Source organism: Megalops cyprinoides, chromosome 9, assembly GCF_013368585.1.
Source record: "Megalops cyprinoides isolate fMegCyp1 chromosome 9, fMegCyp1.pri, whole genome shotgun sequence".
Taxonomy (NCBI): domain Eukaryota; kingdom Metazoa; phylum Chordata; class Actinopteri; order Elopiformes; family Megalopidae; genus Megalops; species Megalops cyprinoides.
The window spans coordinates 21,612,991-21,640,926 of NC_050591.1; the positions used below are offsets into that span (position 1 = coordinate 21,612,991).

The 27,936-nt window shown below is 41.3% G+C and overlaps 2 protein-coding genes across 2 annotated transcripts; one reads left to right on the forward strand and one right to left on the reverse strand.

Annotated features, from left to right (window-relative positions):
• Positions 1 to 11,952: 11,952 nt before the first annotated feature.
• On the reverse strand, positions 11,953 to 13,077 carry LOC118783661 (succinate receptor 1-like). The gene is made up of 2 exons (XM_036537613.1): positions 13,063 to 13,077; positions 11,953 to 12,906 (listed from the first exon to the last, which is right to left on the reverse strand). Exons 1-2 carry the CDS (start codon positions 13,075 to 13,077, stop codon positions 11,953 to 11,955), a joined length of 969 nt encoding a protein of 322 aa, XP_036393506.1.
• A 10,102-nt stretch (positions 13,078 to 23,179) lies between these two features.
• Positions 23,180 to 24,211, forward strand: LOC118783662 (lysophosphatidic acid receptor 6-like). The gene has a single exon (XM_036537614.1). It carries the CDS (start codon positions 23,180 to 23,182, stop codon positions 24,209 to 24,211), a length of 1,032 nt encoding a protein of 343 aa, XP_036393507.1.
• The last annotated feature ends 3,725 nt before the right edge of the window (positions 24,212 to 27,936 follow it).

Below are 27,936 nucleotides of genomic sequence, written 5' to 3' on the forward strand. Positions count from 1 at the left end.
ACAGATGTACACACACCCTCTTTCACATACAAACTTTCACCTTAACATGCATTTACATGGTATGTCTCTCACTCACACAAATACAAACTGAGTTCCTCTGACAGACCCTTGAAGTATTGCCCAGATATTCAGCCTTCATCTGACGGCGGGTACTGCAGTGCTGTGCAATTCCAGCCAAAGGACTAGCGTAACCTCTCAATTGGCAACCGGTGTACAAGTTAAGACAACAGGCCTACACAACTAATGCCAGCTACTGCAGACTGATCACAAAAACCACCAACTGTTAAAGCTAACTCAGCCCACTACAGTCCCCACACAGCAGTCTAGTCTGCTTGGCCAAGACTTTACTCTTCCTAAAAAAGGGACAGATTAGGGCAGCAGAACACCCATCACTAGTAAACAGCTTTCAGCCAGAAGGATACAGGTTCAAATCTCAAGTGTAGCCCAGCTGTTTAACTCTTCAGCAGAGTATGTGGCCTGAAAAAATACTCAACTGTATTAAAACATTATTAATTAATAATAATGTAATGAATTTTCTTCTTCAAAAAGAAAGCTATGTAAGTCCCCCGAGAAAAAGGCATGTACTATGCAAACAAAAAATGTAAATGTAGTATCTAACAGGTGACAGAAATGGAAAAAGAAAGCAATCCAAGAGGCTGAATGCTTTACCAGAGAGGTATTGTAATACACAGGTTGGGGCGTGTCATGCCTTTATTACCCATCATCAGCCACCCCTGTGGGATGCTTAATTCTGCTGAAACAGAACACGGCCAAGGAGGGGGCATGAAGCGAGCATTAAATAAATATAAATAAATACAATAAATAATCAGCTCACAAACACATGCTCAAAACATGTTCTCTCTCTCTCTACATATATTTATACGTGCTATATACAAATGACACTGTTAAAGCAAATGCTTTTCTTTCTTAATTTCCCTGATATGCAGTAAAGACTTAAGTTTATTTACTACTTATTAGGGAAATGCAAGGCAATGCCAGCTGTTTTTTTTATAGATTTGAAGATAACCTTCACAGATGTTTGTTCCACTTTCATAGCTGTTTCTTAAACATACCCTTGTGCATGATTTTTGGGTGTTTAACCAGCAAATCTACAAGTACTCATCGTTTCACACGTTATAAAGGTTATCTGAAGGACGTATCAAAGTTCGTACTTGCTCTCAGAACTGCAATGGGCCCCGTGACGATGATCACATGACCAGAACTGGAACACAAGAAGGCGTATCCCTCTCCAGCACATCTGGGCTGTAAACGAGGTCACGCTCCCAACCAAAACAGGAAGAGGGATGTATTTCGGCGCAGCGATCGCGCTGGGTCACCCTGGTGTTGGCTTCAGATTAGTTGTAATCATCCCGGTCCAGTTTATTTCCTGTTGTGTTGGAAGTGTGAAAAAATTCATACTGGCAACAGCAATTAGGAAGAGACCTGCGAAGAGGGAGGGGGGTGGGGGAAGAACAGACCGAAAGGTATTGTAGCAGCCAGTGGTGTCACAGTGCTGGGGTGAGAGCAGGAGAACCTCCTGATGCCTTTAGAGGATACAAACAGAGTTATCCACAGGGGTCAGCAGCAGAGCTGTGAACCCGGGAGCATTATTTTCCCACAGATCATCCTTACCCCAAGCAGCCCCTTATTTAAACATACACCCCAGCCATATTTGCACACACCTTGCCCACTGTCCAACAGCAAGTCTCCCTGCTCTAATGAATGCCAGCTGGCTGTGTACCACTGTTTCCAGAGCTGTAACCACTGCTTCTAAAGCCCTACTCACTCTTCTCTCATGCTCTTCCCACACAGCTCACACCCCTCCTCACCCCACCTATCTGTCTGTGCAATCTTAGCACTGCAGCTGCAGTGATGACACCAACGATGTGCTATCTACCCCACCTCACACATGCACTGACAAAGGCACGGGAGGAAGGCTCTGGAGATAAGGCAGAAGCGCGAAGTGAAAGAAGGCTGAACAGCATGTTAGAACAGGGCTGGAAAAGAGGGAGCCAGCGCATCGCTCGTCTGTGCCGGTGCATGCCACCACCGATGCATGTGCATGTTATGCGCTGGCCTGACGTCAATCTATTTCACATATTGTTGTCTCTGAGAGACCCTTTCAGCTTCTCTCATTCAGCTATAGACAGATCCATTCTGAGCACTTCCATTCTCCCAAGTAAATTTGATCTGAATGCCACCTGTATGCAATCTCACAATTTATGTGCCTTTAGTCCGAGATCAGAGGTCAATGCTATGTTACTGTTCCGTACAAACACGGATGTGGTCCCCGAGCCTGCAGCCTCATCTCTTGCTCAGAAAACAGTGACTCTCCTGAATTCACGCTCCCTTTGCTGTTTTCTCATGTCAGCTGCTGCTGCTGGTTGCCACGGAAGAGAGCTGGTGGAGTAAAAAACAACGTCTCATGTTCGCTACCTCTGACCCAGATCTGTTCTGTGGCCTGACCCTTGGTTTGCTGGCTGTCTGTTAAAAACAAATGTAAGACATAGTAAACAAGTGGCAGTGAATCTCAATGGCTCACACTGCCCTCTGCTGGCTGACAACTGAACATACAAGAGACAGAAAACATTTGATTTAAATTTCACTGTCATGCATTAGACTAACTTCCCCCTTTATCATACCCTTCAGGTTCTGTGCTGTGTTTGTTTGTATGTGCTCTCTAAGTTTTGCTATCATAGGGACAATAAACCTATAAAAAGCTATATTTTCATGTTGTTACTTACTTTAGACTTTAAGTAAAGTCCACTTTATCATCTTGGGAGCACGTATTTCCTATGTTCTCAATATCAGCCCTGAAAGTAATGTAGGTGGCTGTCTATTTTTTATGGGAAGCTTATTATATTGTAAGACTTAACAAACAGGGATCTCTTCAGCACTGACTTTGCCTCCTATCTTCAGCAGTCATAGCAAGCAATTTGAGCTTGCTCCCTCTATTCAAATGTGAAATGTATTCCGGGGTTTGTATGTGACTTTGATAAGCACAGAGATCACAGAAATCATTTTAAATGAGGTCATTTTATTGCTGAATGAAAAAGGCTCTTGAATGTGCATTCCTGCTATAGTAAACGAAGGACGAGACACATATTTGTATGAAACTGCAGGTGAATTGTACTTTAAATATTTGATGTGTTTTCACTGGAGATTTCCACATCAAAAACAGAAAAACAGCACAGTTGGAAGGTTGATTAGTTTTACATAAATCATGAGAAACTACCCTATGTGCGTGTGGGTGGCACATGCAGTAGGTCTGTGTGTATGTAATGTTTGCAGTGGGTCTGTGTGTGTGTAATGTTTGCAGTGGGTCTGTGTGTGTGTGATGTGTGTGTAACGAGCAGTACTGTATGTCTGTGTGCAGCATGCACAGTTTGTTTTTTTGAATATTCAGAACAATTATTTCATGCATGCAGAAAGAAAATTCAACTCAAAGCGTAAGTACACTGGTTTGTGCAGGCTGCTTTTGCGGCCTGGCTGACATGGGGGTAGAGTGTGTAGTAGGCCTGCATGAGTGTGGAATGCAGCCATACAGTGTGTGTGCTGCATGTGCAGACCCCTCCATGAATGTGTGGCCTACAGAACTGTCATGTGTGTGTAGTGTGTACAGCAACTTAGTGCATGTAGCATGTGTAGCCTGTGCAGTAATCCACTGTGTGTACCATGTGGAGTAGTTTTGTGTGTGTAGCGTGTGGAGTAAAGAGTGTGTGTAGTGTGTGCAGTAACCCTGGGTGTGTAGCATGTGGAGTAGTGGTATGTGTGTGACTGAGATGTCAAGAGATAAAGATCACCTCCTGCACCTGTCAAAAGTTCCCACCCCCAGTCTCTCTGTGAACTTTTCGCTGAGCGAGGTCAGCGCGAAGCCACTTTTACTATAACCTGACACCCACAGCAGGGCCACTCACCCAGAGATCTAAGATGTGTGGAGTAGAAGAGGCTTTTTTAAATGGCACGTTTGGGAAAGACAGTGTTGTGTCAAATAAAAATGTTTTGTGTAGCAATATGCAGTGGCGGACTTTGCATGCTTTGAATGGTGTGGAGTTAAACATTGGGAAGGACAATACTGGCGCAAACAAGGCAGTTTATCTTGGTAACCCTCCACCAAGCTCTTTCAAAGCGTAACATCACGTGAGAAATGAAAAACCAGCACAATGTAAGTTACCATATTTTTGTCATTAAAGCTGAAATGAGTAACTGCATATGTTCACTACACAGCATATATCATAACAGACAACTGCTATGACCCTGCAAAACAGTAAATAGACTCTTTATTACATCAACAAGTAAAAATCACATAGGGACGCTTTCCTCTTTCCCCAATCTATCATTACGGGCATACACTTGCTAGCAATGACCTGCCAATTCTAAGCCAGTAGAAATTTAAATCTTAATATTTTACAATGTTATTACTGAATACAGACATAAAAGGGAAGACCCTTTACAATGTCCAATTACAAACCAGCAGAATAAAATAACATGGCTGCAGTTCATTTAGGCATTCCACACTTTTCCCACTACACCTATTTTAAAATGGCATGTTTTTTTTTAAAAAATCACCTCCACGTGAGCAAGGACAGCACTGAAATCAAAATCAAATACGAACTCCTTCCCTCGGCATTGCTCAACTTAAACCTTGTAATGACATGCTGAGCCTCTTCAATAGCACCACATGGTGGCAGCAAAAGCATAACACATGATGAGACACACTGCAACTGCAACAAGAGAAGCAGACTGTAGCGTCAACCAGAAAGCCTCAGGACTTGTAAATGAAATAAGCACGTCAGCTAATGGTATTTACACTTTTTAATTTCATGATTCTTAAATGAGATGCTGCTGAAATACTGAATGAGTACCCCACTGTAAATAAGTGTAATCTATGTGTGTCTTTGGTAAATTTAGACTAGGGTTGAGTCTGGAGGAAAAAATCTCCAAACGTGAGGACATTCAAAATTCTTCTGATGTATACCACCTTTATATGCTATACGTAAGCTACATGAACATGTGGAGGCACACCAGATTTTCCACTGTAATGTCCTGCTTGTAAAATGTCTCAAAGTCGACATGACTTCACTGATGACTAAACTTAACAGTATTTAACAACAAAAAACTAACATTTACAACTTCCCAAAAACATAGGGTGCTGACAGGTGTAATGTCATCACACTTTTCCACAGTCTTGGCCCTTATCCTCTTTGTAACCACACCAGCATCACCTCGGTTCTTGAGGCCTGCCGACACAGCTATGGGGTCTGCTTGATACCAGCCCTACAGTGAAAAAGGGGTATATGTCACATTGCTCATGTAAGCTGAACAGACAATTGCTTATGCCTAGAAAAATAATGCAATACATTTAATGGAGTGTTTAAATTGATAGAGCAGGACTGATGAGCCTTTCCAGAGAGAAGACGACCTCTGATCGCTGGTGGGTGCACATGCTCACAGTAGAAAAAAAGATGCACTTAGTGGCTAATGATAAGAGTGACCTTCAGTGAAGGTAGCATTGTGATTCAATTTGCCGCATGGCTCTCGTGGGTGTGGAGAGCCCTTTGCGATGTTGTGTTTTTATTATGAGGACAAACAAAAAAACTACAAAAAAGATAAAATAGCGAAAGGATTCCTCGAGTGGCTGTTCACAAGGCTATACAGACAAAGAAGGACACAGGTGAAGCCTCCATCACAGCAACTCTGTGGATTGTCACAGCACCATCCTCTTCGAAAGACTACAGTTTTTTGCAGAAAAAGTTTTTATTTCTGTGAGTCATTCTGTCCTTTCTTGCTCTCTGGAACCAGACAGCAGAACAGGCGGCATATGGCATGTTGATCACGAGGAAGGATAACCCAGTGATTCATTTGATATGCTGGCAACCAGTGGGATGTGCAGGGTCAAAGTTGAGTTGTCACTAATGCCAACTAGACTCCCAAAAGGTCTGCATCCTTAGTGGGAAGTATACAGTAGTTACTCATCAATGCCACCAGCTGCTGGAAGGCAAACTACAATATGCCGCTTAATATGCAGAGCCAATGATGCCTCTGAACTTAACCAGAGCTGCGTGTTTGCAGGCTGACCATGATACAGGGCTGACTTCACAATCTACTGCACTCAGCCACTTCAGTGTGGCAGCCTTACTGAGCAGGGGTCAGCACTGAGTAACCTTACTGAGCAGGATTTAATCACAGAAGATTGGCCATCTCAAAAGGGCGTTGCTCCTTGCCCACTACTACAAAACATGTCGTCAAGAGCCAAATCAGATCAAATGAAATTACGTTACATTCAATTCAAACAATTTTGCTGATGTGATTGTTTAACCATGTTTAACTACTGACCTTTTTGGAGACAAGAGGGTTGTTGTCACTTTCAAACCGATGTAAGTGCTCAACAGGAAATGTGGCCATAACGCTAAAAAAAATAACTCTACACTCTGGTTCACTGGTTCCGCAATAACATGCAATAACCCGGGGGTCCCAAGAAGCTCAGCGCTAAAGGTGTTTGCTTTGAGCACAAGCAGAACTCAGCTACGGCCTGGGTTTGATCCCAGCTGTGTCATTTGCCATCAATGACAAGGAGCCCACAACAGCAGAAGAAGCTGGCCTTGTTCAGCTGTGGATAGGAGTGAGTACATCAGCCATGGTTTCCTCATCTCACTGCTCTCAGGCACCCTGCGATTCATCAGGTGCCCACAAGCTGCTTGGACAATGTCAGCAGAGTAGCACCCATCCTCCAATCAGAACCTTCTCCGCTGTAGTGTGCTGTGTGCCTTGTAGTGTGGAAAAACAGCCATTGTGAGTGTATCCGAGAACTGAATTTGCCTCACCTCTGCACTCTTGAGCAAATGCAGTGGCTTCCACTGTGAGACAAGCCTAATATACAATTGTTGCATAACAGGGGAATAAGGCGAAAACAACAGCCTACATTTTTCCAGTAAGTTATCTGCAAGTGACCACTGCTCAATAATACTATGATACGGTCAGATAACAACGCTCAACTTCAAGTGTTCATGAAGACCACAGGTTGGTTAGAGCCAAAAAATACAACCTTGCATTCTGACAGGGGGGCATTATGACATTAGCATTTAAATATCAAATACTCAACTTGGTCAATCTAGAACTAACAGTCAAGATGAAGATCACAGTGGGTGAAATGCTACTGATGCTGCTCTTGATAAAATCAAAACACTGACAAGAATGCAGGACAATGTGCAAGTCTTCAGCGATGTCTCATTTTGCCCAAACTTATAGACCTAAATGAAGAGCTTTAGCTCAAAGCAAAGCTGTCTCACTTACAGCAGCACTAGCATCTGCATCACAGGCCCTGAGACCTTATATAGGACACAGAAGCTGATGATCACACAGATTCACTGTTCAGGTGCCTGCATGCAGGGCATTTTCATCATTTTTATATTTCATCTGAAAGCATCCCTCCTATCTCTTCCCTTACTTCTTCTTTGGCATGGCTCCATGAAAAACGTTTTTTTGGGCACGACAGGACTGTGATTTGTCCGTGTTTTTTTTTACCTGTCATGGTTAAAATCAGACACGATCTGCAGACTCGCATGGAAGAAGTTGTTGTACTGGCAGGGTTTTTTTCTGCATTCTTTGCATCCTCCTGATACGTTCCAGTCCTGGTCTGTACAAACAACAGTTGGATCAGGGTCAGAATCTTAGGTCACACCCAATTGAAACTAATAAACAACGTCCTGCTTTCTTCCCAGTATAAACTAGGAGAAGAGATTTTTTAAAGGCGTCTGTCTGACCGGTCCAGTAAAGTTTTGGGGTGACAAAGTGAATCTCGACATTTGTTTTGGATTCCAACAAAATCTGGTATTTCAGGCAAAAGTGACTTACAAGATATAATGGTGTAGCTGGCTGGCTTGAGTTTACACAACGATAACGTCTAGCTAATTAGCGACCATATCAGCAGTATCACACGCATGACAAAACTGTCTCGTAGACCCCTAAATTCATGCAGTTCTTAGCAAACAGGCTAGAACACCAGTGTTCCAATTGGCCTGTGTGAACTGTATGGAACTAAGGGGACAGCTATCATTAGCTATGGCCATTCCAACAAAAAAATCCAAGTGTTGTCTTCCCCTGACAGGGAGCAGTGCCACATAATTGTACTATCAATTACCCTATACTTAATTGCATAATTCAGTTGCTTGGCACGCCTTTATCCATACAACTTCCATAAATGAATTATATTTTAGCAGCACCATATCAAGATTACTTGCTACATGCTGTGCTTGTCAGCTAGCCAACGTTATTACCAGTGAAGAGACTCAGGCTACCTCATTAGCAACTGTAATAATACAGTAAAGTATCTACCTGGCAGAGATGGTACTGCCGTAGTGTCGCACCTGGAAACTGAACCTCTAACCTGGTGCTGTTAAACCAAGTTATTTGTGCACTATTCATTCCCCGCAGTTCTTTAGCAGGTGAGATAACATTAACGATAAACATCAATATAACTAGCTAGCAGGCTGGATAATACGACGTTAACTCTATTTATCTAGCTAGTTAGGTAGCATACTTACTTTGCCCTGAAAATACTGTTGCTAGCATTTCTTGAAGCTGGAGTCTCGTAGTTGAAAAATGATTGAAAAGTGACTGGAATTCTTTAGTCGAAAATAGGAAGGAAGAGTCCAACGTCTCCCTTGTGATTAACTGCCTCCGCATTGCTGCTCGCACCTTGCTGAAGCAGAAATGCAGAGATACTTGCAGGGTGGCACGTGCAGATACGTTTGTGACGTTGTTAACGGAATGGGTGGAAATATTATCTGACTCCTTTAAACGCTTCAGGTCTATGCAAAGGATGGGAATCACTTTGTAATGTTGTCTCCCTCTCGTTTTCTCTGTTTCTCCATGTTGTTATACTGTACTAAGTGTATTTATCCATCCTTTGAAAGCTCACAGGACTGTTATATAACAAGGCCAGGCAACAATGCTCCCAAACAGCCGCAAACCATGAAGAATTTATGCGGACCTGCAAACTAGGCCAACAACCTACAGAAAAAAATGGGCTGAACTGTCAGTTCTTTCCTTTTCTCAGGGGCCAGTAAATAAGTACAGACAAATGTTTATCTCCCCAGGTGAGGTCAAGAAAGTCACAGCTTCTTGTGAGACTAAACCTTGCAGTCAGCATGACTAAATTTGAAAATTACTCAACTTTTGGTTATTATGTAATAATGGTGGATTTTTTTTCCCCCAAAATTATATTTGCTCTGTGGATCAGCTCCAGACTGTGTCTCTCCTACGCAACTGCTCCATGGCTTTATGTAATTGCCCATCAAGCTCACTTTACAGACTGCCACAGAATTTTATACAAATGCACAGAAAACAATGCATCTGTTGGAGGTAGATACAAATCGAGCACAAGCAGATTTAAAAAAGGGCTGAGAAAGTTACCGAAGTATTACTGAACTGCCGTAGCACGTGGTAACTTTCACTATAAATGACAGAATGAGGTATACCCGGACAGAACTGGGGGTAGACTTCATCTTGTTGGTAATCATAGAAGAGCATTTCTGAAACCCAGTTGTGCACCACCTTAGAATCTGTTTCAGTTATCACCTGATTAAACAAAACTCATCTGCTTTGTGTCTGCAGCTTAATGAGGCACACTGCGAAGGACAAGGATCTGCGTCTTGTCCCCAAAGGACTACACAGGTACAGTAAGAACACCGAAGCAATGCCAAAGTGACAGTCTTTTTCCTGTATACTCTCCCTGTTTATTTATTATTCTGCATCTTTCATTGCAATTCACACCTTATGTCTAACAAGTATTAGTTAGGATTGAAGTTTTTACATAGCACTTGGGTGAAACTGTGTCACAGCTCTTTGAAACAGAGCCAGCAGGTTGCCAGCCACTTCCCACCCCCTCTTCCTCAGAAATGCTTGTTCTGTAGTACTGTGTTGAAAGACCAGAGACGTGGAACTCAGCGCAACATCAGTGTTATCCAATACATACATTTTTTTCTCATATCACATCTTTGTTCCTATTACTTTGGGGTTCTGATGCCACTGTGTGTTTCTATGTTAAAACCTCATCTTTGGAGTATAGGTGTGTCAGAAACAGTGAATATAGCATCACACTACATACAGTAGGAGGAGATATTTAGTTGTGCAAGGACATGGCAATGACTTGACAATTTAGCTGGACGTATCAATATGTGAAATCAGACGTTGCATTGTGAAATCTCTTCTGAGAACCTTCTTTTCTGTTTACAGAATTTATTATCTTTCCTTTCAGTTTTTGGAGCAACAAGAAGGTTGGTTTCTTCACATCTGTTTTTTTTATCTAGGCCACATGCATTTGGATGAAAGTGAGAATCAGTTTGTTGAACTGTCCACCCTAAATTGCAGATTATGAATTCCAAGGAAAGGCCACTATTTAGAGCAAATGAGCAAGAAGCCAGTGATGTTGGTCTGCATTATGTACCAATGTCATGCCACCTATTAATCTTATAAATCAACAGAAACGGACAATGTAGTCATTACAAACAATGAGAAAATTTCTAGGCAAACACTTTATTGCATTAAGACACCTCTGCTTAGACAAAAGTTCAAAATTAACATATATCTTTGCTTCTAACATCATAAAATGTCAACATACAAACAACTAAATCAATGTTTCAAAATAACCACTAATCCTAACCAGTAAATGACAAAAACTATATCAGTTGTCACTCCCTCTAATTTTCCGATGCCGCTTGTCTCTAGAATCATAATAAAGAGTGTTCAGATGCACAGAAAAAATAAGTGAGGGAAAAGTAAATAAATGCAGCTTCACAATAAATAAATTACTTTTACATTTATCTCCACATTTATGTCAACATTTGTTTATTAATTTATTTATACATGTATTTGTTTACTTGCTTACTACACACAGCATGTATTTATCTCTCTTTATCTCTTTATATTTGTCAATATACATACATCAATTTATTGATATATTTTAATGTTGACAGGTCAACAGAACTATGGACATGCAAAGATGATGACATCATTACCTTTTGGGGCAGGTTGTGTGAGGTTTTCCTACAACTGGGGAAATCGACAACACTGTACTGTGCTGATAATAAGCTCATATACATATGGGCTGGTTTGGGTTGTTCCCATAAAAAAAGAAAACAACACACTTCATAAATTGTAAAAATGTGACAAACATGTGATTAATATGTTTACATTATATCAAGATTGTACAAAGTATTAGCTAGTTAACTTCCAACTTCCTTAACAAATTCCATTTGAAATGGGAAAACCACTCTGTAATTTGGCAGAATGGAATGGTTGTGCAGAAGGAGATTCAATATTGGCCTCATATCAGGCCAATATTAATAGGCAATATACAGGCAAATATAGGTTGAATCTAAAGTGTTCTCTTCAGTACTTGTGGCTGTGCAAGTATTGCAGCAGAAAAATGAGCTCAGCATATTGTAAACAAAGCAAGCAACAGCAGCTATCCCACAAGCAGTAAACCATATGTTTACAGCATCTGTGTGACAAGGCACAACACAACACACATGCCATCTCTCAATTGCATTTAAAATGCAGAAGTCAACTGAGCTTTAGAATATCACAGTTTGGTAGTCAGGAACAAAAACATTGATCCCAGACACTCAAAATCCTGGTTAGTTCACTCACATGCAATAAACACATGTAATATATCAAATAAATTTGTACGAAAAGACAAATGGCCAGGCTCATCTGTACAATTAATTGCTAGTCATAGGAGTTGTGTGTACCGATGGTGTGAAGCATGCAAATAAGAATTAATTTTTCATCATTTTTACAAATATGTTTATGTATAATTGCATCCACATTCAGAAATATTGGGGGGGGGGGGGGGGGAACAGTTTCATGGAAAAAATACAGGATTCCCCCAAATGCCCAAACTAATGACACAAGATACCTTCTCGCTCTTAGCATGAGTAGATCTCATTTTTAGTTACCCTGATGGTGGGATGATTTTCCAGCCATGAGTTTCTTCAGTTTGTCCAGCAGCAGCTCTCTGAAGTGGTCCCCCATGAAGAAGTAGAAGATGGGATTCATGACACTGTGGGAAAAGGCTATGGGACGTGTGATGATGTAGATGCCCTCAATGTAATCCTTGGTACACTGTGGTAATCCAAACTGATTCAGCAGGGAGGCGAGCCGCACATTCCTCATCACGTGGTACGGCGAGTACAGCATGAAGAACATGGCGGCCAATGCTGCTACCAGCCGGAGAGGCCTGCGGTAGGAGGCAGCTTGGTTGTCGAACACACGCTCTTGGGCCTTCAGGAAGACAGTGATCTTGTAGGATGACAGGCAGAGGCCCAGCAATGGCAGCAAGTAGCCGGTCAATGTGAGGGCCAGGCTATAGCTTAGCATGCCGTGGATCCCTGAAAGACTGCCAAAATCATGACATGTGCTCCAGTGGTTCCTCTTCAGGTCCTTGATGATAAAAAACATGAGTGGGGCGATCTGGACATTGACAATGACCCAGGTAAAGATAGCCACCACGATGGCTGACCTTAGTCTCTGCAGGATGTGAAGGCGCATGGGGTTCTTCAGAAGCAAGTACCGGTCCACACTGACCCATACCATAAAGAGGATGCTGGAGTACAGGTTGACATGGAGGATGTACCTGTTGCTGATGCAGTAATAGGATGAGTTCTCCTTCCAGTTACCCTGGGCGTAGTTGTGGACCAGGCGGGGGAGTGTGCATAGGAAGATCAGGTCAGACACAGACAAGTTGAACAGGTACACATTGAAGCTCTTCCATTCCTTCAGACAGAAAATGTAGCCCAGGATGACCACTAGGTTGCCCACGAAACCCAGGCAGAATTCCAGGGTGTACATGGTCGGCAGATAGTACATCTCAAGCTGGCGGGCCAACTCTGTGCAGTTAGAAGCCTGTGAGACAAGATATTAAAACAAGATGCCTTCACTTTTTGCCTCTCATCAAATAAGACAAACCAACACTGGTATTGTGACTAGATGAACCACAGACGAACCAACCACCACGCAAAACTATTCCCCCAGGTTAAAGACTGGGAATACTGTTCCCACACTGTTAAAAGGCATGTTTAGTGTGAGCTATGGTCTGGCAGATGCTGCTTGAAGACCAAAGCAGAGGCATTTCTATGGAGAACCAGGCCAAGAACGCAGTTTTTTTCCCCTAAATAAATATATCTTATTTAAGTCTTTATACATTGCTTCTACAATATCTTATTGAATGATCAATATTGCATATGAGAGACACGTAATTACAAAATCATCATAGACAATTCCATTTAATCAAATTGCTTGCATTTTTTTCTTCAGAAATGCTTCTACCTTACCATTATGCCAGTAGTGTTGTGAAGCTCTGCCAAGTCAAAATAGGAGAAGTGGAGAGGGAGGATGCCTTTTTAGACACGTACAGGCGACGGTTATGAGGGGAAGCATTACTTTACTACTTTGCATATACATGCATTATGCAATCTCATCCACAATGACCATTAGATATCAGCTGGTGCGGTAATAAAGGGAATGTGACATTGGCCCTTCCGATGCTGAGCGCATGAAATGCAGCATACAATAATAACGTTGTATCTGTCTTCTGTCTCCTCTCCCACACAGTGATCAAACAATCCACTTCCGCTGTCGTCAGAATAACGGGTAGGGCAAATTGCAGTGGCAATATGGTCTGTTGCTCCAGCAGGTTTATTAGATGTACTTTGTACTCTTACTGGTTACGCTGCTCTGAATAAGAACATCTGCTAAATGATTAGGTGTAAACTCAAATGTTAGCTGTGGCTAAGCTGATTCTGGTAAACCCTAAAGGGCTGTCGTGATGTGCATTTCAATATATTCAAATATTTTATAACTTCTAAGAACGAATATTCAAACAACCCAACTGTGCAAGCCATTTATGTGGTTTACATAGTCCTCTTCATGTCCTTTATGTCATGCTGGTTAACTTCAGTGACAGTAAGTTTCCCTTTCATTAATATCAGATTTGGTACACACTGTAGAATATGTGGGATTGGGGATGTGTGCTCAACCAACCTTCGTCCCACTCTTCTGTGTGAAACCAAATTTCATTTTTCCTGTACAGTTGTTTCAAAAATGAATTTGATGGAGTTGAAAAATGCTCCACCACCCACCATTGTGTGCAAGATCCAATTTCATGTTTTATTGTTTGTTGTATTTTTTCTGTCATTACATCAAATTTTTTTTTTTTTTTTATCCATTGTCTTTTGAAGCGGCAAAGGGGTGTCGTCTGCACCTCAGACAAATTTCTAATAAAGGTTATTTTTGTTATGCATTATGTAAATACATGGAAAAATATTTTGTTACAAAAGCAACACTTTGATATGTTTGTAATTGAAAAATATTCTAAAACCAGGATGTATAGCCTCCCGAGTATTCCTTAAAACATCTCTTCATTTGAGAGATTGTTTGATTACATACTGTTTCTCTCACATAAAAGACCAGTTTTATTCTATTTATTATTTTAGTTAGAGAGAAAATCATACATGAGGTTTTGCATGTGCTTTTCATTGTCATATTTGGTACTATGCACTCCTCCAGAAGACTTCCATCAATATAGACCACAGGTTGAGGTCAGCTATGGTTCTGATAGACATTAACTCCATGTGGAGTGACCTGAATGTCAGTTGAGTCTTGAGAAAATTGCACTGAGTCACCTGGTGTGAGAGAAAATGGTATGGCATGGTAAGTTTTACTTCAAAATGTGCTTTGTCCCATTTACCCTCTCCCATTTACTATAGTCCTATGCTGCATTTCCCCTGTGACTCTGTTATTTTGAATCTTTGAATCTTAACCTGCTCTTCCACAAACTGTTTATACTAGGCTGATTCACTCTCCCTTCTCTTCCATATAAAGCCATTGGGGGGTTTGCAGTCATGGGCACTTCACTACTGTAGGAAGTATTTTGGATGACATGATAAGCAAATGAAAGTTCAGTGCAGTTTCCTTCAGAAGAGCAAGTGTGCCCTCCATGCAAATGATTCAGCAGCGGCCTGCAAGGAATAGGGAAGGCACCTTTAAACTGGTAAATGACTTGAACGTGTTTTTGATTGTGTTTAAGTAGATCATGCCTTATGTTGAAACATTGTAACTGTTCTTCATTACCGTGAACATTTGATTATAACAGATTAACTAAGTTAAATGAACCAGTATTGATTACAACATTGATCACAGAGATAAGTTTAACTTGTTAACCATTCTTGAGAGCTAAAATCATTTCAGTTGAAGCGCAAGGTAACAGTAACATTACATTAGGTGCAATCAAGTAATAAAAATCAATTTGTAGCATACCAGCAACCACTGTCACTGACTGCAATTGCCATTTTTTTAGTGTCTGGTCATCTTTTATGGAATATATAATACAAATCTAACTTTGATTCCAGGCTAACACACACACATAAAGTACATAATTTGCTTTGCAGTCTTTATTTTCATTTTCTTACTGAACACTAGACAAATCCAAATAAACCCATGGGGACACACTGCACTGTTGGAGATATTTTGAACGTGTCAATACAAAAATGAAAGGTCAATAAAAAAGGTTGAATTCGGGTGTCCTCCATACATCTGAAAAATGAACAATGTCTGTCACAGCCTGCACAAAGCTAATTTTTGTTGTTGCTGTTGCTGTTGCTGCTAGTGCCTTAATTCAATATACATACATAAGGATATATAATATATGCAACACTTATTTTTTTCCATAAAACAAATTATAATATAGTTCTGAAACATACTCTAGTTGCTGTTTTTTATGCAGAAGTGTATATATTTCTAAAGAAATCCTAAATATCAGTATTGTACACTTTTTAACAAAAGTTGAAATATGTTGCAAATAAAAAAATAATGAATAAAAAATATGCAGTATATTTTGAAATATGACATGTATAATATATGAAAATCAATTGTTGTCAGTTGGATACAATACATATAATTTATGTTATTGCACATGGTAACTGCAATCTACCTATGTATACACTCACTTTGCAGAATTGATGGGACAATACTTAATTTACATTGTAATATACACTTTATAAGCTGGTAAGTTTGATTCTTTATATTTCAGGTTTCACTTTTTCAGACATTCAGGGGTTAGAAAAAATTATGGAAAAAAGAAATGAAAAAGGAGTCATATTTTGAAGTAGCTAAAACACAATTAAAAATGAGTCTACACATATTGCATATTCATGTTTAATATGAATTACCAATATGTTTCTGCTGTCAAAGGCATTTTAAAATCCACACTTGAATAAACAAACCTGACAGATTTTGAAAGAGGTGAAATAGTTTGTGCACGAGTTGCAGGAGCATCAGTCACAGAAATGGAAAAATTATTTAGTGTGTCAAGGGGAACATGTCAAAAATCATAACAGAATACACCAAATAAGGCTGCAAAAATTACCACATAACTGAATCAACACCTCCATTACTGAAGAAGCCTCAACAAAAACTGTGCATTGTGAGCTTCACAATGTTGATATTTATAAAAGGGCTGCCATTCGGAAAGGACTTGTACCTATGGCCAATGCAGATCAATGCATAACCTGGTGTAATGAGTACAAAACCCGGACTTCTGAGCAGTGGAAGAAATTAATATAATAAACCCATGCGAGGCTACCACTGATTGAAATTTCAGCTGCCCCCACTTTCAGTCAAACCAGAGGTTGCACACACATACACCTGGAACCAGATTGCATGGATTATTTAAAAGATATACTTTATTGATAGTTCATAAGCCAGACCCTCTGTTTGCAAGATACAGAGTACAGGACCAAATTAACAGGGACAAGATACCCCACTCAGTGTCTTAAGAAGAAGGCTACCACACTTAATAAATAGGCACAGCGTATATAAGGCACTTCTTCAAATTGCAGTCCACCCCACACAGCATAACCGCCCGGCTAGATGCGCCCCTGACAATAATATCCAGCTACAGAGAATAGTCTGGGGAATCTTATATAACAATCACTAACAAAGGCAATACAAAACATTTAAAGAATGGTTAAAAAGGGAACTCCCCTATGAACGTTCAGACCCTCCCTCGGGCCGTGGCGTTTGTAGACTGCACCTCCAAACAGGAGCTTTGTCAGGTGTATCAACAGGGGGAGAGATCGCTAAGCTTGTACCACGGCGAGCTTAGGCGGGGCGAGTAATCAATTAGCAGTGTGGCGCTCCTATCCCAACCCCACCACCTAAGCTACACTCACATTTTCTGTCCCCACCCTAGCTAACTATCTTCATCGGCAGCGGCTCTAACAACCGCGGCCAACTTAAAAATGACTCCAAAAACCCTTCCAGTGCAACACACTTGTCCCGGCACACCCTCCATTCCCTTACCTCTCCACACTTAAGACCACCTCTCAGGTGCGCCTCATTACTCTGATTACTCCCCCGCCACTGTTCAGTGTACCCCCATACCACGCCCACATTCAGTCGGTTTGTTCACAGTTCATCACAGTAATATGGGCTGATGAGTCCCTTTTTACTCTTTTACTTACATATGGACAAGTTTATTTTTAAAGAAACCCAAAGAAAACCCTCAGCCTGTTCCAAGCTGTTAAACCTGGTGGTGGATCTGTTATGGTATGGGCAGGCATCTCGTCCAAATCATTGGGTCTGATTATTACCCTGCATGATAGAATTATGGCCAAGAAATTTTAAATGAGCAGATTCCTCAAGATGTTTCCATATTCAAAGACAATAATGCCTCCGTGCACACTGCGAAACAGATTCAAGAGTGGTGTGGTTTCATGAACACCAGGATGAAGTCTAATACATTCCAACCCCCCCCCCCCCCACCCCATATCACTAGATCTCAACATCAATGAACCTTTATGGGACATTCTGTAACAAGAATGGAGAGTAGGTTACTTTCTTTCTTGAGTAATTGACCAATATCCCAGCAGAAACAGGTCAAAACTTGTATAACAACATTCTAAGAAGGCCTGAAGATGTTCCGAAGGCAAAGTGCCGCCCAACTCCTTGTTAGTTAATAAGCATTCTTATATTGTTTGGTATTTCCATTATTTTGTCTACCCCATGTTTACAGCTATTCTTGTTATTATTCTATAACAGATTACCTATTTGTAATTTAACCAAGGCATTTTTTAAGGATTTTAATGATTTTGGATGTTGGAAGAGCAAATCAATGAGTGTACAAGAGAGGAGAAGCAGCTGAGAGAAAAGGAGGGAGTGAGTGAGAGAGAGGGACGCTTAGAGAGCAGCTTTACAGAAGACATGCACAGTTGCTGCGTGTTGCAGAGAAAGTTTTTGGATGATTGCAGCCAGAGATAAGTACCAGATAATATCCTTGCCTAGACTGCCAGGAGCTTTTTGTCAACCGTTTGTGTGAGCAAGCTGAATTTTTACGACCACAAGATGTCTGCCACAAAGATAAACTTCTGATTACGTTTACAGAGGTGGTGTGTTTGCAGCATCTGTGTGCATACACTCTGGGTGTTCTCAGGAGCTGATGCTGTCATGCCAAATTGGACAAAAAAGGAGAAGTAGCCACAGTGAACTGCACAGCACATGCGCACAGACGAAGCAGATTTCATATCTTCCTCCATCATCCTGATCATTGCACTGTACAAGCCACCATCTGAACATAAAGTTACCGTTCAGAATCTGTCCGGTCTCCACAAGCTTCTCTACAAAGATTAATTGAGCATGAAAAACTGTGACCTTGCCTCACATTGCTGACCTACATCAGGTAAAGGTTGATCAGTTTTTATAACTCTTTTGTTTACTCAAGGTGAGCTTGTTTACCTGCAAAAGCGGGTTGATCGTAAATGCATAATGATTACAAAACAACCGAATGCAAATGAGAAAAAAAGGAACAAAATGGTCTCAGGTCTGTTTTGAGAAGGGTCTTAGGCCTTACCTGTGCATTGAGAAAGGTTTTGGGTCTTCCTGATTGTCATAACAATGTTGTCTTAGCAATGATGATTAGTATTATTACTATAATACATTAGTAGTAGTAATTTTAGAAGTAGTAGTAATGCTACAGCTAAAACGATTTCTATTTAATTTTAGTAGTACACAAGTACTAACACTGCAAGGAACGAACCTCGTTTATTTGTTATCTGATGAAAGCTTAAAAGCACATAACCTATAATGTGGGGGTGGGAAAGCATTGGTAGAAAGCAAAATACTCCATGCAGAATAATATTGTATTGTGTTTCATGTGACCTTCGAAACACTGTTTTGATTCTTGGAATTTTCTGGTTTTGGGTTCTCTTGCTTTCTTTAGACAGGACGCACCTCATGGTGTGAGAAATGTGGAATGCATGTGTGTCTGAGGCCTTATGCAATGATCGCTCCTATCAGACTGTCCTATGTTCATTCATTCGCTGAATGGAGGGATTATACAAGTGTGTTTTTTTTTCTAAGAAACTCATGCATTTTTCATCTGGTCACATGTTTGATTCACAGAACATCACAGTAGGTCTTGAGGTGAAACTGGTCAGAACAGACGCTTCAATCGAGGTTGCTTTCATTCCAACATGGCACAGAAAACAGCAGCCACAGGAACCTCAAAAATAGTACAACAGCTTTTCTTGTTGATAAGCCAATAATACTTTGTTTGTTTTGACCAAAACTGTACTTGCACAACTTGTGTGATTTAACTTTGTGTGTTTTGTATTTTTAATACAAACTTGTGTTTGCAAGCACCTGCTGAAACCATTTTCTACCTATTACAAAAGTCTCGACTGCAAATCTTTAATTCAGTTTTGCTCAGTGTGTGAAATATAAAGCATAAATTTTGTTCCTCCAGTGCTGTGATTTCTCCAGTGCAGTTTTGCAACGTATATATAAATGTTTTCTATCAACTTTCAACAGGAGGAAAAAAAGATTTACAGATTATTCTGTGAATTTAAATGTGAGAAAAACATCAAGTTTAACAAGATCAAGGAAGCAAGTGAGATAATGATTACTGTTTGTCTTCTTAGCATCTTATCCTCACACATCTGTGTGCGCGCAGCTGTGGTTGGGTGTGTAAGAATGCCTGCCTGCATGTGTGTATGTGTGCACAAGTATTAACATCTTTAGTTCTGGCAATTACATGCATTTAATTTTCATTCATTAGTGACAGTTTTTAGGTTCATTCATCAAGCCTTATGCTTCATTTAATAAAATGATTATTGGTTTGGATTCCAACAAAATATGAAGAAACTTCAGGCCAGCACATGTGTGAGGATGATGAGTTCACACAACACTGCCCCCCTCTGGTTGGTCCTGAGAGGCTCAAACTGAGATGTGTCACCTCACTGGTCTCTTTAAGAATTTCAACTTAAGCCCAGTCCAGGCCACCTCACCCCATTTCATCCCATGTCCCTCCAAAATTAGTGCAATGAGATGGTCCGTCACATTAAGATAGGAAAAATCTGAACAGGATTCAATCGACTTTTGTATTAAAGAGCCAAAATATCTGACCGTTGTGATTTATGCATGTCATATATAAACAAAGCGTAGTGGTGAAGGAATTTGTCTTTGTTGTTTTTCCTTTGATCAAAGATATTAGACCCAAGGTTCACCTGGGCTACTTCTTCAATATTCACCTGTAGTGCCAATGATAATGATGATGATTATGATGATGCTGCCGCTGTTGCTGCTGCTGCTACAGACGATGATGATGATGATGATGATGTAGATGATGATGATGATGATGACGATGATGAGGAGGAGGAGGAGGAGGAGGGTAAATTGCATTCATATAGTGCCTCTCAAGGATCTCACATGCAATTGCAGTGAAGTGGGGGTGACTCAACCACCGGTGTGATGTGCAGTGGACAGGGGAGGGGAATTATTTAGCCCAGTCAGCTGTACATTGCTATATGGCCATACTGAAAGAGCCTGATTGGGAATTTGGCAAGGACACTGGGCAACTCCCTCACCTTTGTTTTGAATGCTTGAGGTCTTTATTGACTGCAGCGATTAAGGTGAACCAGTGAACCTCAGCTTAATGTCTTATCTGTGAGACAGCCTCTTCTATGGCACAGTGTCCCTGTCACTTTCCTTTTCCTCCTATTGGCCCACACTGCAGCCTGGTTTGTGCTACCTCCCACCCAAAGTATTAACCAAGTCCATTGGTGGAAAGTTACAGGATGCTGTGTCTGCTGGCAAAAAAAATATTATTAATGGATATAGTACGTAATCTCTGGAAGCCTCCGTGGAGCCGCCTCAGATAAGGATGTAATGTTCTCCATTCCACAAATGAAGAATAATAATTTCATTGTGTGATGGCAGCGTCACAAAGGCTTTGTGATGTCATTACCATAACTGGCCAATAGGGATGTGGTGGTCTTTTGCACCTTTGATGACATATGTCTGATTTTTTTTTCCAGGTATTTTTAATAAAGAATAATAGAAGGCAGAGCAAGAGATGCATGGAACAGAATATTAGTCCCTCTGGTTCAGTCCTCCCTTTGCCCCTGCACCTTGCCAATATATGCAATACCCGTTCCCAAAGTTTGGTTTCTCTTTTTTATTCAGTTCCAGCCAGCATGGTGGGCAGCACAGCAAACAATGGGAGCTCGGCTCCACAACAGAGGAATGCTGTGGGTTTCTCCTTGCAGAAGGTTTTAACAAAGCAGAGGGTTATAAACACAATACATCTCAGCCAATTTGCAAAATAAAGACTTCCACTAAGGACCTTGTTGTTTCTTCCCACTGTCACAATACGGGGCAAAACAGAGTGAAACCATGATATCTCAAAATATATAATCAAGCACAGCAGCGTCTTTTCCAACAAATATTACTTCATAATCATTATTCACTGGAAAAACAGATGCCTTGTTATCCCTTTACTGAAAATAAACTTTAAATTACTGAAAATTAAAAACACAGTTGGACAGTTGCAGCAGACTGCAGACATGTGGGGTACAGCACTGAACTGAAGATTAGACCAAGGGTGGATACAAGTATTACACCCTTAAATACGGTACTGTACACCTCTAGCTGTATTAAGGTGTGACATACACAAAAAGTCAACAGTGAGTTTCAACAAGTCTGTTGAGGGATGCATTATAACCTTAGTTCATGCCTTGGTTCAAAAGAATGCCCTAGCCATCTCCTTGTATTGTGCCTCTGTGGTATGGACTCACAAGCATATACTATATTTGGCTTTTTGCCATATTGTCAATAAAACAAGCTGAACATATTGTACTGCCTGCACAGTTTCAAAAATGATGGTACCGGAAAATAAATTTGTGATTTCTTTATAAGCATTCATGGTTGGTTACCTTGCTTCCCTCTGTATTTCTCAGTTGTGGCCAATGAGGCAAAATTGTGGGAGAGGATCAAGGAATCATGAACAAGGTCAGAGGGATATGGACCAATAATGATTTAACTGGGTCAATGCTCATGTCAGAACCCAACAGAACACAATTTCATCTCAGATGGAGGTCAATACTGGAGCTTAAGCATGGTGACATGCTACTATGCTAATATGTTGATATGACTACAGGACTGTAGGTTCTGTAATATTAATTCCAGACATGCACTGTTAAGGCAAAATTGTGTCTCATCAGCCTCAGTAAAAATGTACTTGCTCAAGTTTATGATGCAAATGTGAAATGATAAGCAGCACATAATCCCAGTTGTTTACACTGCATGTCATATTGGATCATCATTGTATATGGCAAATTGTTGACCTCAGAGAAAACCTGAAAACAGAACCACAGCTAATAATGATTTTTATCGCTACAATATAGGCAGTATTGATACACATTGTGATAATCAGTCGAGTAGTTAGCCTTCCTTGATTAGCTTCCAGCTTTGGTAACATCTGTGAATATCAGTAGCCCAACATGCTCTCAAAGCTGGTGAACAATGGGAAGTGCTGAAGTAATTTTGTCATGTGTCTTGCAGATCAGTGGGCGTGTGTAGGGTTCAATGACCTGACTCAACACATCCTGAGACTTCAGCTTGTGGGATACAGAAGCTTGGATCTTGTTTCACAGGCAGAAGAGTGGGTTGGGCCTTCCAATCAAAGAGGGAGGTAGACCGATTCTATTGTCCATAATATAAACATTCACCTTTCAGCTACAAGAGTAACTGACAGATTCAAAACTCGGAATTCACCTTGGTGATCTGCCTTTCTTTGAAAAATACAATAACTTTGTATAAAAATAAACCTGCATAAGCGGGCAGTATGGATGGGAGTAGCACAGTCTCCAACTCGTCCGTGACTGGGGGCCCCAGCTGTAACTCCTCTGAAGAGTACAAGTTCACAGTCTATGCAGTGGTCTACAGTCTAGTCTTCATCTTTGGGCTGCTGAGCAACATGGCTGCTCTCTACGTCTTTGTCTGCCTTTCTAAAAAGAACAGAGTTTCTACTATCTTTCTTATCAACCTGGCAATCTCCGACCTCATCTTCATCCTCAGCCTGCCTCTCCGGATTGCCTACAATGTGTCCCAGGCCGTGTCCGCTTCAGAGCCTGGGCCACTGCTGGGGCTTGCCTGTCGGGTCTCCACCTACCTGTTCTACATCAGCATGTACTGCAGCATCCTCTTCCTCACCGGCCTTAGTGTGTGCCGCTACCTGGTCCTGGCGGGCCACATCCACCTCCAGAACCGACGCGTCTGCTGGTGGGTGCGGCTGGTGTGTCTGGCCGTGTGGGTGTTGGTGGTTGGTGGAAACATCACCCAGATAGCGGTCATCTCAGGGTTCAAGATCAAAGTGCAGGGGTGCTTTGAACCCCGGGCATCAGACTCCTGGGGTGTGCTGTACCAGATCAACATTTACACCCTGGTCCTGGCCTTCGTGGTTCCACTGCTCACCGTTCTGACCTGCTACGCCCTCATGATCCGCCACATCCTGGGGATGCAAAGGGGCCACCGCAGGCGTGACGCGGCGCTGATCTGCCTGGTCCTGACCGTGTTCTGCGTGTGCTTCCTGCCCTATCATGTACAGCGCACGCTGCACCTGTATTATGTGATCCGCCCTGGGGCGACCTGCCAGTTCCTTTCCACCCTGCAAAAGTCTGTAGTGGTGACCCTCTGCTTCGCTGCGGCCAACAGCTGTCTGGACCCTCTCATCTTTGTGTTTGTGGGCCATGGTTTCATCCCAGCACTGAGGACTATGGTCAGAAGCTGCAAATCAGGCCCTTCCTGCTCCAACCCTCCAAGGCCATCCACGCCACTGGTTACTAACCACCTCCTGGTGAACACGACAGAAGTGTAGCACTGAGTTCTAAAGGACACCAGTCTTTGCCATGTGGGTCCTATTCTTGCAAATGACCTCCTGTGAACTGCACAATTTCAGGACAGTGTTGGTGAATGCATTTCCCTGATCACTTTTGTTTAAAGTGAAACCAAGGAAAAGGGGACAAGTCATTCACTTCAACACTGAAAAGTTTTTCATGTTTTTCTTTCAATAAAGTAAACCGTGGAGCACTAGCCTTGAGCTTGAAACCATTGTATTATGTGTGCTGAGCTGTCATAGATGGTGCCTTTTTCAGCTGGCCCAGAAAAGCGCCTGCACATCTTGCACCTGTTAGTATAATCTTTAGCTGTGTGCTTTTCAGTCTCTACATATTTCTGTGAAAAAAGGTTTTGTTCTTTTCTTTTTTATAACAAATTGTATTACATTCCTGACATATGACATCTTGTTTATGAATTCTTTTCTAAACCCCCAAAACAGTGATCTCTAAATCCCAGTCCAAGGTTTTATTAAAAATAAAATTGAAATCAGAACCAAGAGAGGACAGTGGAGTTTACTTTCTGTGTCAAAGATCAAACATCACAGGTTGTCAGTTTCAGTCTTCAAACATGAAGAGCATCAAATTATTTAACCCATTCCAGAGAACTGATGTAACCATTTAACTGATGTTTAGGCAACAACAGTCAAGGGTGAAAGCTCAAAGGGCTCTGTCTCATGCACACATGGAGAATCAAGAAGAGGTCTACAAAATATTGCCCGTTTTGTTAAATAGCGTGCTTTAATCCTTGGCACACAGCCCAGATTATCCTTCTACAATAATGAAAGAATTTTGGAATAACATGTCAGTTTGTTTCATTTGACCAGGCTTTTTCATGCATACAGGGGCAAATATGCAGAAGAGAATGTACGTCCTCATTCAAACCCACATACACACATTCTGGCACATATGCACCTAGAATTCCATTGCCTGATTTGGGGATTTGTGGGAGAACATTTATTAAACTTCTCAGTTTGCACCTTAGACCAGTTACCAACAGTAAACTTCAGGCTGCCTTTAAGAAGCTTCCAAGTGTTAGGAACCTTTCCGAGGGCCTTCTGATAATCCTCACCATCTCTTTCATATGTCTACCATCTTACATCCACTGTACGGGTGGCAGTGTAGCATAGTGGTTAAGGAGCAGACCACGTAACCAAAAGGTTGCTGGTTCAATCCCCGCTGGGACACTGCTGCTGTACCCTTGGGCAAGGTACTTAACCCACAGTTAAATGTAAATACTGCAATTTTTGAAGTTCCAAACAAAGATTCAGGAGGATAATTTTCCTTCCCTATGCAATTAACAAACTGGTCCCATCTGCAAGTATGAAAATGAAAAAAATTGGCAGTAGAATTGGGACAAGGGTGAGATGGAAAGCTGTCGGGTGACATTTGGGTTTTGTTGTTTGTACATGTACAGTATACTCACTTTTGAATGATTCTGTAGCAACTGTACTCTCTCAACTTCTGCCTTAATGTCCTGCAGTTAAACATATGAGGAAACTGTCAAGAAGTTTTAGAAGCATAAAAGTATCTTTTGTGAGCACGTGGCAACTGGGTCTTATATCACTGAACCAAAATATACACACAAAGACAGACAGAACACAGACCACTTGAGCTCACTGACAGCTATGGTACACTCACACTGTGTTCAGATGAAGTTGAGCACTAAATCTTAGAAAACCATTATTCACTGCTATTCTTTTTTTCTTCGTATCAAATGTCATTCCAAGTACAACAGCCTGTGCTTTATGTTAATGGGTTCAAAAGTGCATTACAATATACAGAAAAACTGAACCTAAGCACACTTCAGATATGATTAGGTTGAAGTTTTCCTGTTGGCAATCTATATGCTATTGTTCTTTCCAGTGAAATACAATGAATTTCCAGCACCAATTTGTTCTTATGCTCAACAGCCTTCCTGCTATAATGCATTGATCTTGCACAGAAACAACCAAAGCTAAGCTTTTTAAGCATGTTGTGGATTGGTGTGGCGAAATGTTCAGAAATTCCAGCGAGACAAGAGGTGACTTTAAACTGTATTTTTCAGATGAAGACTGGGGATTATCATGATCTCTCCCATGTGAGAGGGGACATGTGCGTGTATGTGTTTGACTGAGAATGCCTTCGTGTATGTGTGTGTATGATCTCTTTGTGACCTTGAATTTGTCCTGCTTAGACCGCCCACTTTTGCAAATGGAGTTGTCGCAAGACTCATTCTCACTCGTGACGCCTAATGCTACTGACCACACACACATGCACACACAGACATGTACATACACACTTCCACATATGGGCATAAACACACACACACACATACGTCCGCACATGCACATACACTCACACAGAGACACACACCTTCGCACACATGGACACAAACACACGCATAAACATGCACTTTCAGACACACAAAAACACAAACACATACTCACATTCTCACATGAACACATACACACAAATATGCACAGACACACAGCACAGTGGCCATTCCACACCCAGGTGCACAATTCCAATGATGGGTTTGCATGCAATACCCTTGCCACACCCCTGCAGGCCTGGGCTGTACACATCCACAGAATACACCACCACTGGGTACTGATATTCCAGGAAATGCCCAGTGAATCACCTGTAAGTTGGACTGGAATGTTTGAAGCCAACAGTGGCTGTAGCAATGCCTGCGCAGAGAGGGGCAAAGTCTGCAGCTGCCTTGATTGCAGCACACTGCACTGTCATCAGGCACCACTTAAACGAATTTGATGAAAACAATAAACTCAGAATTCTGGACTATTACCAGTTCTTCCCTTATCTCTGCTGGATCTCATTTTAGCAAAACAACTTCGAAGCCAACAACATATGAAAGTGGATGCCTGGGTTTTTTTTTCCACCATTCAAATTTAATACAGCAAAAATTAATCAGAAATAAAACCTGTTCTAAACCCTACTTGGCTTTACTTTTTGTTCACTTCTTGACCCCTGGACAAGCCAAAAAGCCAATTATCAATGGCATTTCACCCAAAAGGAAGGAGACCATGAAATTTAGGGTAACTTTATTCTCAGAAAAACCTTAGAAATGAAAGTACATTTTTTAAAGAAATAATAAAATCAAAATATGTACAACAACAAGGAGGTATGGATGCAAGAACAAGCATAACCAGTGTAGTGCAGAATGAAATGAACTCTCTGCTTGATGGATCCAGCCACTTAGAGCTGGATGACATGGCGTTCTCGGTGAAGCAGGCTGTTGAAAGGTAATAACAGCATTCCTTTTCAGCTGGATTCAGTGCGATGGAACTGACTTTGGATGAAAGATTTTTGAAACCAGCACAACAAAAACAGTCAGAACTTTAGCTATTGCTACAACACTGTCACTGAAACGCTACTGCACTGGAACGGGTCACTGTATTACCATATTAAAAACTGCCCGATTCCATAGCGGTGGTGACAGTCCAACATCAGCTTTCAGCTTTCATAGAGGTATATGACAAGATAATCAGTTTGTGTGTGGAGAGGAGTATTATTTGTGATTCCTTAACTGATCATTCCTGTGGGGTAAACACCACAGGCAGAGGCTGTGCAAGACACACGCCCGCCTGGTGTCTTCATTTGGAAGTCTCTCCACAGCAGATGTTGCCTACGGGCACAGGACAAATTCAAACTGGCTATGACAGTGGAAATCAAAGAATGATAAATTGCCCACTTCGTCTCATGGAGG

Excerpts from the sequence above, each read along its gene's own strand:
- LOC118783662 (XM_036537614.1), top strand. The coding sequence starts at position 23,180 with ATGGATGGGAGTAGCACAGTCTCCAACTCGTCCGTGACTGGGGGCCCC.